We start from the raw sequence: 14,588 nt of genomic DNA, 5'->3' as shown, positions 1-14,588 counted from the left end.
GGAACCAACCGCGTGGGGGGGGGGGACGATAAAAAGGAAGCTTCGTTGCCGCCATTTTAAGTGAAGGAACCCGCGGACGACGCGTTAGGAGGAAGCAGCGTGAACCAGCGCCTCGCCCCGGGAGGAAGACACTCGGCAGCGGGACACAGAGAGAGAGAGAGAGCCCTTCATTACCCCGTTCCGAGAGCACCATGAGCTACGGAAGGCCTCCGCCCGACGTGGAGGGGATGACCTCCCTCAAAGTGGACAACCTCACCTACCGGACCTCGCCGGAGACCCTGCGCCGGGTCTTCGAGAAGTACGGCCGGGTGGGCGACGTGTACATCCCCCGGGACCGGTACACCAAGGAGAGCCGCGGCTTCGCCTTCGTGCGCTTCCACGACAAGCGCGACGCCGAGGACGCGATGGACGCGATGGACGGAGCGCTGCTCGACGGGCGGGAACTCCGCGTGCAGATGGCGCGCTACGGCCGCCCGCCAGACTCGCACTACGGCCGCAGGGGCGGCGGCCCGCCCCGACGGTCTGGAGGATCCGGCCGAAGGAGCAGGAGGTGAGCGATGTGGTGTTTTTTTCTTGTTTGTGAATCGAAATCGGTGACCGCACAAAGCGACACGCCGCGCCCACGCGGTCGGCTGGGCCACGTGTTTTGACTTGACCAAAGCACGCCCGTCTATCATGGCGCCAACTTTACAGCTTGATGTGGAGTGTTGTTTTCGCACAATTTGGTGAGAACGCGTGGAAAAATTGCTATAGGTTCCAAAACGGACAGGATAAGGGTCCCATTCACAAATTTAAAAGCAACCGCAAACTCCCCTGAGACTCCCTGCCCCCACCGCACCCCGCTGTGACTCCTTCCGCTGTGACCCGAGAGCACGCTTGGTTTACACGATCTGTATTTTTAGAAGCATGCAAAACTAATATACTGCTTTCAGGACACACCAGGAATGTTTTTTTTAATACTGATGTCGACTGTCCTAAAGCTAAAGTGTAATTACTGGGTATTGTTTATACGAAAGGGACTTAGCTAAAAATGTCTGCTCCATGGCCTAACACGAGTTCTCCTTTCCTTCCCTCAGCCGGTCGGGGAGCCCGCGCCGCCGCAGGCGTTCCAGGAGCCGATCCCGGTCCCGAAGCCGCTCCCGCTACAGCCGCTCCAGGTCCCGCTCCTACTCAAAGTCCAAGTCCAGAACCCCGAGGAGGAGCAAGACCAAAACCCCGTCCCGGTCAAAGTCCCGGAGCCGAACCCCGCCTTCCAACAGGGGCTCCAGGTCGAGGTCCAAGAGCAGGCCCAAGTCCCCCATGGACAACGGAACGGCATCTTAACCCAAACCAGGATACGAGACGGTATTCACGGGGAGGGTCTTCTTTTCATTGCATTAGAATGAATGAGGTTCCTTTTGGGCTACTTTTTTCCCAGACGTTTATCCCCCTCGCCCAAATGTTTTAAACAAGACTGCAGAGGACAGTCTGTGTAAAGTATTCTCTAAAACAAGCAACTTCTGGGTATGAGAGTCCCAGGCGTGTGTGCTTCACGGTGGCTGTGTTCAGCCATTCTGAAGCGCACGCAAGCGCGTTGTTAGGTCACATGGTGTGATAAACGTTATGTGGGGGCGGGGGGTGGGCAGGTTGAGTGTGAATGTTGGTCTTCGGGGTGCTTTACTCAAAACGTCACCTAAATGTGGAATTCTTTCCTCCAAGCTGCGGAGTCCTGTTTGCAAAGAGAGGAGTTGGGGGTGTGGCAGTGTGAGAGCAGTTAGTGTGTGACCCGCCCGTGTGACCTGCCTGTTTGCTGAGGGCGCTGGCAGTTGCTAAGGAGCAGGTCACCCAGGCAACGGTGGTTGCTATGGAGCAGGTCGTCATGGCGGTGGTGCGAGCTCTCGGTTGGTGTCTGAGGTGATGTGGCGAGGTACGTTCGCAGGATCTCATGCGGATGTACAGAGCAGCTGTACCCGTCCGACTGTTTTTTGTTTTTTTCCCCCTCCTGCCGGACACAAAGGTTTGTTTTTCTAATATGCCCAAGTGGGACGTTATCGTAGTCTGCTTTAAGAGACGGAATTTGGGTGGGGGAAAATAAATGCATAACACAGGCTGTGCACAATTTTCTGCAGGTGAAACCCAGCAACGTGGGATCTGTCTAGTGCAGAATTATTGGCCGTGGGGTATAAAGAAAGAACTCAGTATTTACAAGTCAAAACACTTTTTTTTTTTTTTTAACACAGGCAGCTACATAAGTGGACTAGCTGATTGTTTTGCTTTTGAATTGACACAATCTCTCTTTCCTTCCAGGTCTCAGAGGAGTGAGCCTTTGCTGAGAACATCAGGAGCCTGGCACTGAGCGACTGGACTCCACTGTACACCCACTGATTCCAGACCAAAAGGTCATTGGTCTAAAAGATAAAGTTTTAAAAGATTTTCACATAACCCAGCAGAGGCTGTACTGTTGTATATGCTAATTGTTCATTTGGATGAAACTTTAAGGGGGGATTTGTACAGGGGAGGTATTCTCCTTTTATTCTTTGGAGCTTATTGTATTTCAATTTGTATCCTGTAATAAATTTGTTTTCTTTTTTTTATTGTGTAGATTCCTTTAATCCTTTGTTCAACATTTGTTACAGCTGTGAATGTTTCTTTTATTTATGGGATTCAAATGTGGAAGGGCTTTATGTACGTTCAGAGCCAAAAATGTACTTCACCACTCTTTGTATATGGCAGGGTACAGAAAGAATAACATTGTCTATTAAATGGCTCCCCTGAGTATGCTGATCCAGCACACATTATTTTCTGTTCTTTTTCTCACTGTTGGGTTCCTGTGACTCTAACCCTCTTTCTTGTGTATCTTTTGTGCACTAGGCGCAGTTGTGTAGCAGTTGAGTATTGCTGGTTAGCTGTTAAGATGCAGTGCGGTGGTGAGACGGTTTGGCGTGTTGCGGTGCTGAGCGCCCGGGGCTGCTCCGGCGCTCGACCCTCCGCTGCCGTTTCCGGTTTGTAAGGTCACAGGCCACAGTGTGGCAGATCATCCCATCTCGTCCGGTCTTGTGGCTCCTGTCCCTCTATATCTGTCTGAATGCACCCCCCCCCCCAGCTGTGCTTGTTTAGCTCACTGTTAAACTGCAGCCCGGGGTGACTAGTGAACAGTTGGAAGAGCAGTCCTATGCACAATGACAGAATCCCTGTATCAAATGTGTTTTTGCATCAACTGAATGCCAATAAAATATTTGTGACAAGTAGCCGCCTGTGCAGAAGTGTGTGCAGTCCTGCATGTGTCGGGGCGTGCTCTACCTGGGTGACGGCGCATTGGAACCAGGACTGGAGCGGGTCCCAGTGTGCTGTGCTATGGCTGTCCACTGCCAAATGTTAATAGGCGTGTTTAATTTCCACGTGGGATCAATTGTTTCTTGCCTAAATCCTCTGCTAGAGCACTGAATTTCATTGGCAGAGATTAAACAATCACAGACGGCGAAAGATACACCGAGGCTTAAGGGGCTCCCGGCACAGACAAACAGCCTCAAGTGGCCCCCCCGGCGCAGCCTGTCCCCTTTGCCGACGTGGACCTGTCTGAAGTTATCATGGATCCTGTCACACAGTTTAGATCGTCCTGCTTGTGCGCACACCGTCCGCTGATGCGATTACCCGGTGCAACGTGACCGTCAGCCTTCCTGATCCCCTGGAGATGAGGGATCTGGTCCTGGTGGGGGTTAGAGGGCGTGACGTCGGCGCCAGGGCGAATCTCCGCTAGAGATGAAGCGCTCGTTTTATTTCGCGACTCGGTTGTTTACGGGTCACTCGAGTAAAAAAAAAAGAGTCGTCCGATTTTCCGACTCCTCGTTTTGGTGTGACGTGCAGGTGAGCGAGGGAGGTTGGCTCTGGGTTGTGAATGGAAAACTATCTACTCTGTCTCTATTTTGTATCACTCACTGATATCATTTGTTGAAGTCCCTCCCCCCGGGGAGATTTGTAAAGTGCTGTCTATTACTACAAATGCCTCGGCGCTTTTTGTAATGGATATTTAATTTAAAATAATTTTCTATATATATATTTAATTATCGCCAGTCGAAGCTTCTCTCGTTCGCCCGCTGTTTCGTCGGAGCGACACCAAACCGCCGACTCGTTTAAGAGATCCGTTCGCCACCGACGAGTCGTTCCGGCGTCTCGCGTCACTAATCCCGGCAGTCCGCCGTGGGAGCGCGAGTGTCGTCCGTGCCGACCCGCCGCAGCACACGGAACACGGAACACGGGACGCGGCGCAAGATGGCACACGGGAGGAGCACAGGCGGACCGCGGCCCTGAAGCGGAGCCATGTGACGGGTACCGAGGAGAACCCGGTGACGCACCCCTCCCAAGTGAGCCCCGTTCGCGCACCACGAGCAATGGATGTGACCCTCGTGCTGTCCGCTGTCATTTTCACGCTGCTCGCCATTGTCGTGGCCACGTCGCTGTTTGGCGGCTCGCCGTCCTCCGTGGACTTCGCGAGGAGCTACTTCGGAAACGCCGGCGAGTCCACGGCCGGGGGATTCGGTCGACTCGCCGGGGCCCGGCAGAACGGCCGAGCGGCGGCGGAGAAGCAGCAGCAGAAGAAGACCGTGGAGGACTGGAGTGACGTCAGCGTGAGTTCCCACGACCACTGGGACGTCGTCAAGTCTGTGCTCTCCGTAAGTACTGTCTGCACGGCGGGAGTGTTTTACTTACAAGGCGGTCCCCAGTTGTATATAATGTTGTTGTCATTGTTATTACTTTTTTACTTCTTCTATAACTTTTGACTGTTATTACTTTTCATCACAGTTGTTATTATCCTTCCCACGCATGGACGCAGGTTTGCAGTCACACCTGTTGTACTGCACCTTTCAATGCTGCTCCAGTCCTTAGTGGGTTCTGGAAGGCCTTCATTTCATGCATCAAGCCTTTTCATTTTTTTATTTTTTTTTTGGGGCTCCATATGGCGCAAGCGCATAGAAATTCAAGATAAGAGATGTTTATTTGTCACCCGCAGTCGAGTATGGAGCAGTGAATTGTTAAAGGGGAAATGGCGAAGGCGGGGCAAAGCAAAGTAGGGAGAACGTTTTTTTTTTTTTTAAATTGTCTTGAATAATCTAATTCAGAGGGCGAAAGAAGCAAAAAATGTCAAGGCAAAGGATATAAGCCTCAAAATATTTATGTACGTACGTACGTACAGTATGCGGCAGAGTATGTGCAGCGCTTAACAGGGATAATAGAATGTACAGTGTTGTGGAACGTGCAATGACATAGATTCATACAAATACACTGATTTCTCAAATAGTGGAGAAACAACAACAACAACAAAGCAAATGCGTCTTTTATTGTCAGGGGTCCGCATGGATACCGGGGGCCGACATTAGAGATGTAGTGTTTTGTTGTTGCCGCTCTTCTGACCTCTCGCAGGAGGAGTCGCAGTCCCACCGCGACGCCGCGGGGCCCCCCGCGCACGGACACCCGGCGTCCGGCTGCCGGCCCAGCTCGTCCGCGTCCAACTACTCCGTCTCCAGCACCTGGCCGGCCTCCCGGGACATGAGCGTCGACCTCGACACGTTCTCCGAGGCCTCGTGGGGGAGTCGCCGGTCCTTCATCGGGCTCTCTGAGAAGGAGCTCCTAAAGTGTGCGTTCTCTTACCCGCAGACGGAGGGAGCGGCAGAGAGCCCGGACGTCGGCGGTAAGCACCAGGAACGACGCCCCGGCTCCTTCTGCGCTCGACCCTCCAGCTCAGATAAAGCGGTGACCAGTGATTTACCGCTTACTGACTGGGGGCGAAAGTGTCTTTGCGGCTCTTCTCATCGGCAGATTAAGGCTGGGTGTCGTGTCCTGACCGGCAGTCGCCGTTTTGTGTTTCCCACCAGATAAGGCACAATCAAATGCCAACAGTTCCGCGAGGTACGCCCCGGGGATGGCACGAAGCAACCACATGCAGACCATGATGTCCAGGGAGGAGCTGGAGGAGGAGCAGAGGTGAGCGGCGATATATACGATCCGCCCCTTTTATTTACTGCCGCGAACGGGGTTTTGATTCCAAAAAAAAAATAGAGGGAAAATAACTCTAACGATAACTTTGCAAATTCTGTTTCCATTCATCACGGTTGTTCTTTTTTTTGTTTTGAGACTCGTGATGTTTTCCAGCCCGCCGTCCGGTGTCTGCATCTCTTCTGCTTCCTGCTAAACCTCCTGTGCAAGCCTCCCCACGTGTATTTGTAAATTGCTGGCATGTGTCACATGAGGCCGTTCCTGTTCAGCCGCCACAAACCGCCCTCCGGCTTTGTGCTAGACCGAGTAAGGAGAGATTAAGTCTGTGCCATGTGTTGGGTCAGGGGTGAATTACACGGGACTCGAAGAAACCGCTCCAAGCGCCCAGCCCTTCATGTGGAAATGTTTTGTTTTTTTATGAAACGACTGAGACGCGAGTCAATCTATTCATGGGCTGTTTTTTTTGTTGTTGTTTTTTTATAATAAAACAGCCAGGAAAATGTGGAGAGAGGAGGCGGAACAACTTGGCAACTTGATCTTAATATTTATATTCAGCCTTGTTTTCTGCCATGTATCTCCTGCTTTTATCCTTGCAGGATAGAGTATATTACATTACATTACATTTTGCGGACGCTTTTATCCAAAGCGACTTACAATTGTTCTTACCGACGGACGCAGCCATCAGGAGCAAAGTGTCTTGCTCAAGGACACTACAGCATGCTAGCAGGAGGAACCTGGGATCCAACCAGCAGCCTTTAGATCACTAGACGACCAGCTCTACCGCCTAAGCTACCACCCCCCTTACTGAGCTACCACCCCCCTTACAGTTCACCACAGACTTTACCTCTCTTTAAGCCCCTTTGGACAGGCAGGCAGGGAGAGAAAGAGAGTGGAGAAAATACAGTATGTGGTAAAGTATGAGTTCTCATTTTTCGCCCATCGCTTTTTGAGAACGACGGCCAAAAAGGGGAGGCCCCTGGAGTTCAAGTTCGAGTTCAAGAGATTATTTGTATATGTATGTGACAAATAATCTCTTGAACTCGAACTTGAACTCCAGGGGCCTCCCCTTTTTGGCCGTCGTTCTCAAAAAGCGTCGCCACGTCCCGTCAATTTCTGCGCCCGCTCAAGTTTGATTCCGGCCCCGAATTGCCTTCCGAAAGGATTCACAAAAGGGGCCACGAAGCGACAGCATACCCTGCCCCCCCTCCTACTGTCAGATGGGCCCCTCAGCTGCACCATGCGACCTCCATGTGCACCACCCTCTGCCGTTATCACACTTCAGATTTCGGTTTCCAGCCGAGGAAGCCGCTTGTTGTTGTTGTTGTTGTTGTGACCGGGCATCGATCGGGAGCGCTTCCCCTTCGCCACTTCCGGCTGAAGGTCAGAGAGGTGTCAGTTCATCTCCTGGGGGATTGTACGTCGTTCAGCCGCCAGGGGGGCCCCGTCGCCGCGCCAAACCGCTGCCGGCGTTAACGGCGTCGCCGAGCGACAAGCCCGGCAGCCTCGCGTCGGCGCCAGGGTCAAAGAGCGTTTATTCCGCGATAAGCGCGTCCGAGCGGACGTATCGATGGTCGGTGTTGGAAAGGCCGAGCAAACGTTGATGGAGCTGAGATTAATTGCGTGACACTTGGTCCGGCACACCAGTTTGTCCAGGGGATCTCGCCCGCCGGTTTGGATTTTGCATGGCAGTGTTTTCCCGGGTATTTTCTCGCACCCGATTCCCTATGAGCTTTAACCTCTCACCTTCTGCACGTTTCTGCAACCATGCATGCGCACGCACGCACTGAAAACAAAACCGTTAGGATCGCATATGGATGACATCTAAACCGTTGAAGTGTGTGTGTGTGTGTGTGTGTCTCCCTACCCAGAGTGCAATGTGAGCAGGTGGCGGCCATCTTCCAGCTGCTGAAGGAGAACAAGGAGACGTTCGGGGAGGTGTCGGAGGGCGACATGGAGGAGCAACTCAGACTCTACTCCATCTGAGACTCTCCTCCCACTCCGCTGTTCCTCCACCTTAGCGGGTGGTGCTCGCCCTTCCAAAGGACTACGTCGTTATTCCCAGAACACACTCCATGATGTCTCGATGACTCTATACGGACCGTGCATGAAATAATATCCCCAACACTGTCAATATAACCAGCTTTACATTTTATATTATTATTATTATTATTATTATTATTGATTTTTTTTTGTTGTTTCATTATCACTGTACACATCATCAATCAAGTTTGAGTTACATAAAGATAAACACAGGGCAGTACTTTCTAGATCCTCAAATTTAAATAAGGGCTGAAAAGGGATACATTTTTATTCTTTATAGTAGTTTTATCTTATTATAACTTAAAAGCAGTGACTGTGATTCATTTATTACATTATTATTGTTTTTGGTTTTTTTTCATTTTGTTTATTCCCTATGGATTTATCTTTTACAAGTATGGAACTTGTAGAGCTGCTTAAGTATATTGGCAACTTGTTCTGAAATTGAAATAAACGTCACTTTTCTGTGAGTGAGTGTGTGTGTGTGTGTGTGTGTGTGTTGTCGTGTTTTCAAAATGTCTAAATATGCATTTTTGATCAATTTTCTATAGTTTTCTCACTCTTTAATCCCTGTTATATATACCTAACCACTATGGAGTGAATCCCCAGACGACTTGTCCTTATTGGTGAAGGCGTGGAGCCACTTTGACCGTGTCAGGGATTAAGTCGCTCTCCACAAGTTGTGAGCAACTAACTCCAAACTCCATAAACAACTGAAGGCAAATCCCCTAGTGTGGATCCCGGTGTTCCCCGGGAAGGGAGAGGGGGGAGACGATGCTGCCCTCTGGTAACCCCAACAAATGAAGCCCTTAGAACAAATACGTCCTCGCAGTCAGGAACCGGTGAGACGGGCACAAGGGACCCAGGGATATGGCTCAAGCTCCCGTGGAGACCTCGATGCCCGTCCTCTTCAGGAAGGACTTTGAAAAACCACCCCAGCGGGAGTTTGACGATGTCTGCGGTCAGCACCACCAACCGCGGCAGATGGTGAGGGGGCGGTGACGAGACATGAGCTGGGCGGGTGTGAGTTGGCGTGACCGGCTCGGTTGGCCGCCGTCAATGTTTGCGATCGCGTCGCCAGGGGGAAGTTGTCTCTCTGCTCGCCGTGAGTATTGTGTATTGTATTGTGGCACGGTGGCGCAGTGCATTGCACTGCTGCCTCACAGCAAGAAGGTCCTGGGTTCGATTCCCGCCTGGGGCGCTGTTGGCACCGTGCTCCGGCGGGTTATCTTCCAAAACAGGAGCCTTTCTGTGTGGAGTTTGCATGTTCTCCCCGTGTTCACATGGGGTTTCCTCCACCTCACGTCAGTAAGGACCCCCACCAAAAACATGCACCCATCATCGTCTGACCAGCGATGGACACTTATCACCTGGTCCCGGGGCGCGTCCACGTATGCTGCCCACTGCTCCTGGCTGTGCCCCCGGAGGAAGGACAAGCCAGGATGGGTCAAAAGCAGAGGAGCCATTTCACCGCCACCATCAAGCATGTGCATGTGTGTGTGTGTGCAAGCATGTGTTGTGGAGTGTCGTGTGACAATTAAAGACTGTTTCTTTCTTCTTGACGGATGCCTGCGAATCAAACACCATTTTGCCGATCAAACCTCCCCGTCGCGCTGTTTGCTTTCCATCTCAGGCGACGTGCTGCGTTCACCTTTCATCGACACGACTTCCAAAGTCGTTCGCGTAGGTTGTACCAGTCAAGTCTGATGTGAAGAAGTAGTTTTCCGTTGACAATGTCTCCAGTACAAGAATCCTTTACACATTGTGAGGCCTGCCCGCGTTCCCTACAGAAGCCTGAAGATCCTGGACCCGAGCAGAATTTAATTACAAACATCTGTTCACAGACAAAGAGAGCCTCAACATGAGTGAATGGAACAGACCTTCAACATTTTAACAGTGATGTAAACTAATGGCAAAGTCATCAATGTGAACCGCTCTGAACGCTGGGTTTCCAACGTTTTTTCTTTTTCACTCTACATGGTCACCTGCGCCATCCACAAGCTTGAAGCATGGCAACGGAAGTCTGAACAAACTTTCAAATGAGGCCTTGTGACTGATGAGGTGAAATCAGTGAAGGTTTAAGGACTAAATACAACGGAACCTGGAAGTCATGCTCAAACCCCCGTTGGCTCACAGAACTAGGGGCCTACTAGAACTAGAAATAGCTCTATTATATTTTGAACACATCCCAGTAAGTATATTTGTGTGGATTGATAAAGCATTGCGATTAAAAAAAATAATACATTTGCGGACATTCGTTAAATTGTCTTGCGGTCGGCATGTGGCCCCCGGGCCGGAAATTTGTGACCCGGCGCTTTAGAGAAAAGAAAGCGACCGTTTTAGAGCGAAGATGAGTATCCGACTTGAGGGGCCCCACTCCCACCGAGAGATTTGATTCCGATTTTTTTTAGTTTTATATTTGTGTTTTTGCTGCCCAGACTTTGTAGAAACAATTTGAATTGCAATCTGCATACTATGCAGATTGCAATTCTATGCCAAAAAAAACCGACTATGATTACTATGCCAAAAATCGGATTTGTCCTGCATAACCTAAAGCCTCCTTGGTGAAGGAGCATCAGAGAAGATCCATAAGCACTGAAAAGAACACATACAGATGGGCTAAAATAAAAGTCAAAAAAGAATACCCACAAAGCCAAAGGCATTTGAATTGTATGTTCTGTATTGGTATGTATATTCGTGAAATTGTCTGTTTGGTTTGTATTGAACGTTTCCCTCCTCTGGTTTAGTTCATATCAGAGAAAATCGGAACAATTGGGAAAAGTAGTATTTCCAGGTATAATACATTTTCCTGCAATTCTTATTGAAAGTTAGAAAGTGCATTTCACTTGTAAACCCCCCCCCCCGCCAACACACACATACTTTTTGAGCTGAGGAAATTTTAGATTTTTATTTATAACCAGGAAGGTTATTTTACTCCTATAAACACTGTTGTATTGCTTGTTTTCCATTGTAAATCCATACGCGGTGAGTCTGGAAGGGACAGCATCAGGGCTGCGCAGCTGTGATGGGGCCAAACTGTGGGAAGAAAGAAGAAGAAGAAGAAACAGTCTTTATTCATCACGCAACACACCACACTACAACACATGCTTGCACACACACACACACATGCACATGCTTTGATGGTGGCCGGTGAAATGGATCCTCTGCTTTTGACCCATCCTGGCTTGTCCTTCCTCCGGGGGCACAGCCAGGAGCAGTGGGCAGCATACGTGGACGCGCCCGGGGACCAGGTGATAAGTGTCCATCGCTGGTCAGACGATGGTGGGTGCGTGTTTTTGGTGGGGGTCCTTACTGACGTGAGGTGGAGGAAACCCCATGTGAGCACGTGGAGAACATGCAAACTCCACACAGAAAGGCTCCTATTTGGGAGATAACCCGCCGGAGCACGGTTCCAACAGCGCCCCAGGCGGGAATCGAACCCAGGACCTTCTTGCTGTGAGGCAAAATATGCTGTGATTCACGAATATAACATACATAATTATTATTACCATTGTTATTATGGTTGTTTTTTTTACACAATGGCGACAACTTTGTGCGGTGTTGGTTTAATAGTCGTACTTCACAAGGGAAACCGCGCGCGCCGTGTAATTGCTGTAGCTCGCCGCCAGGGTGTGCGGGGCACCCCGGAAGTAGGAACACGGAACACGGAGGCGGGAGGGACAACCCCCGTCACCCACTGCGGCACACCGCAAAACCGAATTCAAGTTGAACCTCTTCATCTCCAGCCACCGCACCGGGTCATGTCGACGGGAGCCGTTTGCTGACGCTCCCCGCTCTCGCGTTTGATTCGAGGCGGCGGGGGGGACACCGTCACCGAGAGTCGTAACGCCGCCGAATCGGCGGGCAGTGCGCTCTCGTTCCTCCTCAGCTCGTACAAATCTTTCGCCTTTTACTAAAGATTTCCGTGGAGAGGAGCGTCACGAGTGTTCGCCAATTTTTTGATGCCCTGCCCGACGGCGGGGCCGCCTCCCGCTGTGGAAACAAGCCGAGCCCGGTCGGCGGCGCACTCGGGTGCCGTCCGCGTACGGCAGCGGCCTCCCGGCGCCGTAAGTGTTCCACGTTTTTGTATCGTGAACGAATGTTGGTAAGATTCGGAGGATCAGCTCGGAGCTGCGGAACGGTGCGTGCACAGTGAACAACCCAGAACCCGTTGCTCGTTAGTCTGAATAAACAGAAAGCAGCGTCCAATGCAGCGAGCAGGTCAACAACCAGACCAAAGAAAAAACCACACCGACATATAAACTACGAGTAATATATACAACAAACCTGACGATCACCAATGACCAATACCATAACCAATAACCAGTAATATAAACAAACAATTTAAAACTGATTTTTTTTTAATCTAACTATATCAGTTTCAAGAAACAAACAAACAATATATATATATATATATATAAAATTAACAATACAATTCCTGAATGTAAACCTACAAATCGATCAACAATAAAACTGGGCAATTATAAATATAAACCTAATGATAAACAATAGAAACCAACACTAGCTTGAAAGACGAATAAACAATAAGAATAAACCCTAAAAGGAAAAAACAAAAAGGAAAAACCCCAACACGAAGCAATACAAGGAAAAGCAATATACACTAACCCTACACAATTACAAGAAAGAATGCACCTCTGGACCAACTGCAGTTTGTGCAATGCGCATTGATATGAATAAATGTGGAGTGAACCTCAGGTGGAAATGTGTAATAGTGTGTAAAATATATGTATTCGAAGACGGTTTCCTCTCAATTATATGAATCAAATAAATACATCAGACTCTCTGCGACCTGGGGGCAGCGCCCCCTGGTGGCTGAAACGGCACCAGCAAAGGGCGGCGTCCGCGTCATCCATCCATCCCTCCCAGAGTACCAGTGTAATAAGTGACTGCGTGGAAGAAGTGTTTATAGCTGAGTCATTAATGCCTCGGTGTCTCTACTTCCCTTAAGTCATGACGCCGCTCGGAGTTTGTCTGGGATTCGATCACCGCCGGCTGGAAGCGTCAAAACAAATCAAAGATAAAGCCGAGACATCGACGGGCGGAGGTTCAGAAACGATGGCCGAGGGGCACAAGGTGTCATTCCGCGCAATGGAAAATCCGCATTCAGAAAGTCCAAACTCCGCTCCGGGATTTTCCAGTCGGCCGTGCGTGAGTCACCGGCCCGGAGGCCCCGCACGGCGGAGCGGCCCCCGTGGCCGGAGGGAGAGGACATGGCGGAGCTTGTAACTCTCCGAACTGCGACCGTTCCCACCATGGTATCCACCATGTGCTGTCGCCCGCTCCGACGGGACGTAGGGCGGCGACGGAGTCCTGAGTCGGAGAGTCCATCTGAGTTCTGCTCCCCCGGGGTCCCTCCCTCTCCCTCCTCTGCCCTCCGGGGGTCCCTCCCTCTCCCTCCTCTGCCCTCCGGGGTCCCTTCCTCTCCTCCGCCCTCCGGGGTTCCTCCCTCTCCTCCGCCCTCCGGGGTCCCTCTCCCTCCTCCACCCTCAGGGGTCCCTTCCCTCGCGTTCACCCCCAGGTTCAGCCTCTTGTTTGCCCTCGTGTTCGCCCTCGGGTCACTCGTGTTTGCCTAAAGGCGGACACTCACGTTGTCCTCGGGAAGTGTTTTCGTGTTCCACGCCGTCTTCCAATCCACTGATTTCTTTTTCTTGGTCATTTGAGGTGGGTTGGTATCGACAGTTTACTCACCACAAGAAGCTACGATGCTTTATCTGATTCACCACATCAGCTATTTCCATGGTTATATAGACCCACATGGGACACCACAAGCACCTTGATGCATAGTTTCCCATTTTTTATTATTATTTTTTTTTTTTACAGTTATCCACTTTCTAAATAGCTTATTAACCAGCCAGCAGAACTTGGAAATCGGTAATTCCGGGTCGGTAGTTCCCACTTCCAAACTAAATATGTTCCATTATGCTGATTGGGAAAACATGGATTCCCACACCAAATGTGCATTTGCCAGGTAAACTTGTCAAACTTACAAGGCACAAAAAAAATAAAAAAATATATATATATTGGTATATATGTATGACCATGTATAAACATGTATAATATACATGTTTATACATGTTCATAACCTTGTATATTATACAAGGTTGACGTTGCAGTTAAAAGTGTGTATATACAGTATACTGTATATGCAGATATGTGTAGATAACCTACAATTTAAATGGATAAGTATAAACAATGTCGTTTGAAAACACTGTATATTACAGATACAGTGTATGTGTGGATAGCCTATATATATATATATATAGATATATATATATAAAGAGATCGATGATGGACATGCTTTCAAATAAAAACCAAAGCCAAAGGAACTCATTCCACTGCTCACGGCGTGCGCTGCCATGTTGCTGTGACGTCAGTTCCGTTCTCTCGCTGGTTTCGGAACCCGGAAGTTCAGTGACAAAAACACAAAACGTTCGAAAACCTCGGCGTGGAAAAAAAAAAAAGTGGGCGGGGCTCTCACGCGCTATAAATGCTGCGCACGTCCGGCCGCGGTGCATTCTGACACGGGGGCCGTGCGGTCACAGGTCAGTGCGCTTGGTGTG

At 50.0% G+C, this 14,588-nt stretch overlaps 2 protein-coding genes across 6 annotated transcripts; both read left to right on the top strand.

Moving 5' to 3' along the window:
- Positions 1–19: 19 nt before the first annotated feature.
- Positions 20–3,215, top strand: srsf2a (serine and arginine rich splicing factor 2a). 4 transcript variants are annotated; one of them, XR_013844673.1, is made up of 5 exons: positions 20–550; positions 1,077–1,344; positions 1,699–1,906; positions 2,287–2,378; positions 2,851–3,215. XR_013844673.1 is itself a non-coding variant. In XM_080020978.1 (3 exons), exons 1-2 carry the CDS (start codon positions 192–194, stop codon positions 1,321–1,323), a joined length of 606 nt encoding a protein of 201 aa, XP_079877104.1. In that variant the 5' UTR covers positions 20–191; the 3' UTR covers positions 1,324–1,344; positions 2,287–2,569. The 4 variants fall into 4 exon arrangements, 1 of the variants encoding a protein (XP_079877104.1); XR_013844672.1 differs by lacking the exon at positions 1,699–1,906; XR_013844674.1 differs by lacking the exon at positions 2,851–3,215 and having other exon boundaries at positions 2,287–2,569.
- A 969-nt stretch (positions 3,216–4,184) lies between these two features.
- On the top strand, positions 4,185–8,477 carry mxra7 (matrix-remodelling associated 7). Of its 2 annotated transcripts, none has more exons than XM_080020882.1 (4): positions 4,185–4,649; positions 5,632–5,665; positions 5,850–5,958; positions 7,839–8,477. In XM_080020882.1, the coding sequence occupies exons 1-4, from the start codon at positions 4,368–4,370 to the stop codon at positions 7,951–7,953; spliced, it is 540 nt and encodes a 179-aa protein (XP_079877008.1). In that variant the 5' UTR covers positions 4,185–4,367; the 3' UTR covers positions 7,954–8,477. The 2 variants fall into 2 exon arrangements, with proteins under 2 accessions (XP_079877008.1, XP_079877007.1); XM_080020881.1 differs by having other exon boundaries at positions 5,398–5,665.
- The last annotated feature ends 6,111 nt before the right edge of the window (positions 8,478–14,588 follow it).

This window comes from Zeus faber (genome assembly GCF_960531495.2).
Source record: "Zeus faber genome assembly, chromosome: 20".
Taxonomy (NCBI): Eukaryota; Metazoa; Chordata; class Actinopteri; order Zeiformes; family Zeidae; genus Zeus; species Zeus faber.
Note: the sequence above shows the minus strand (reverse complement) of the source record. Positions and strands in the feature narration are given on the sequence as shown.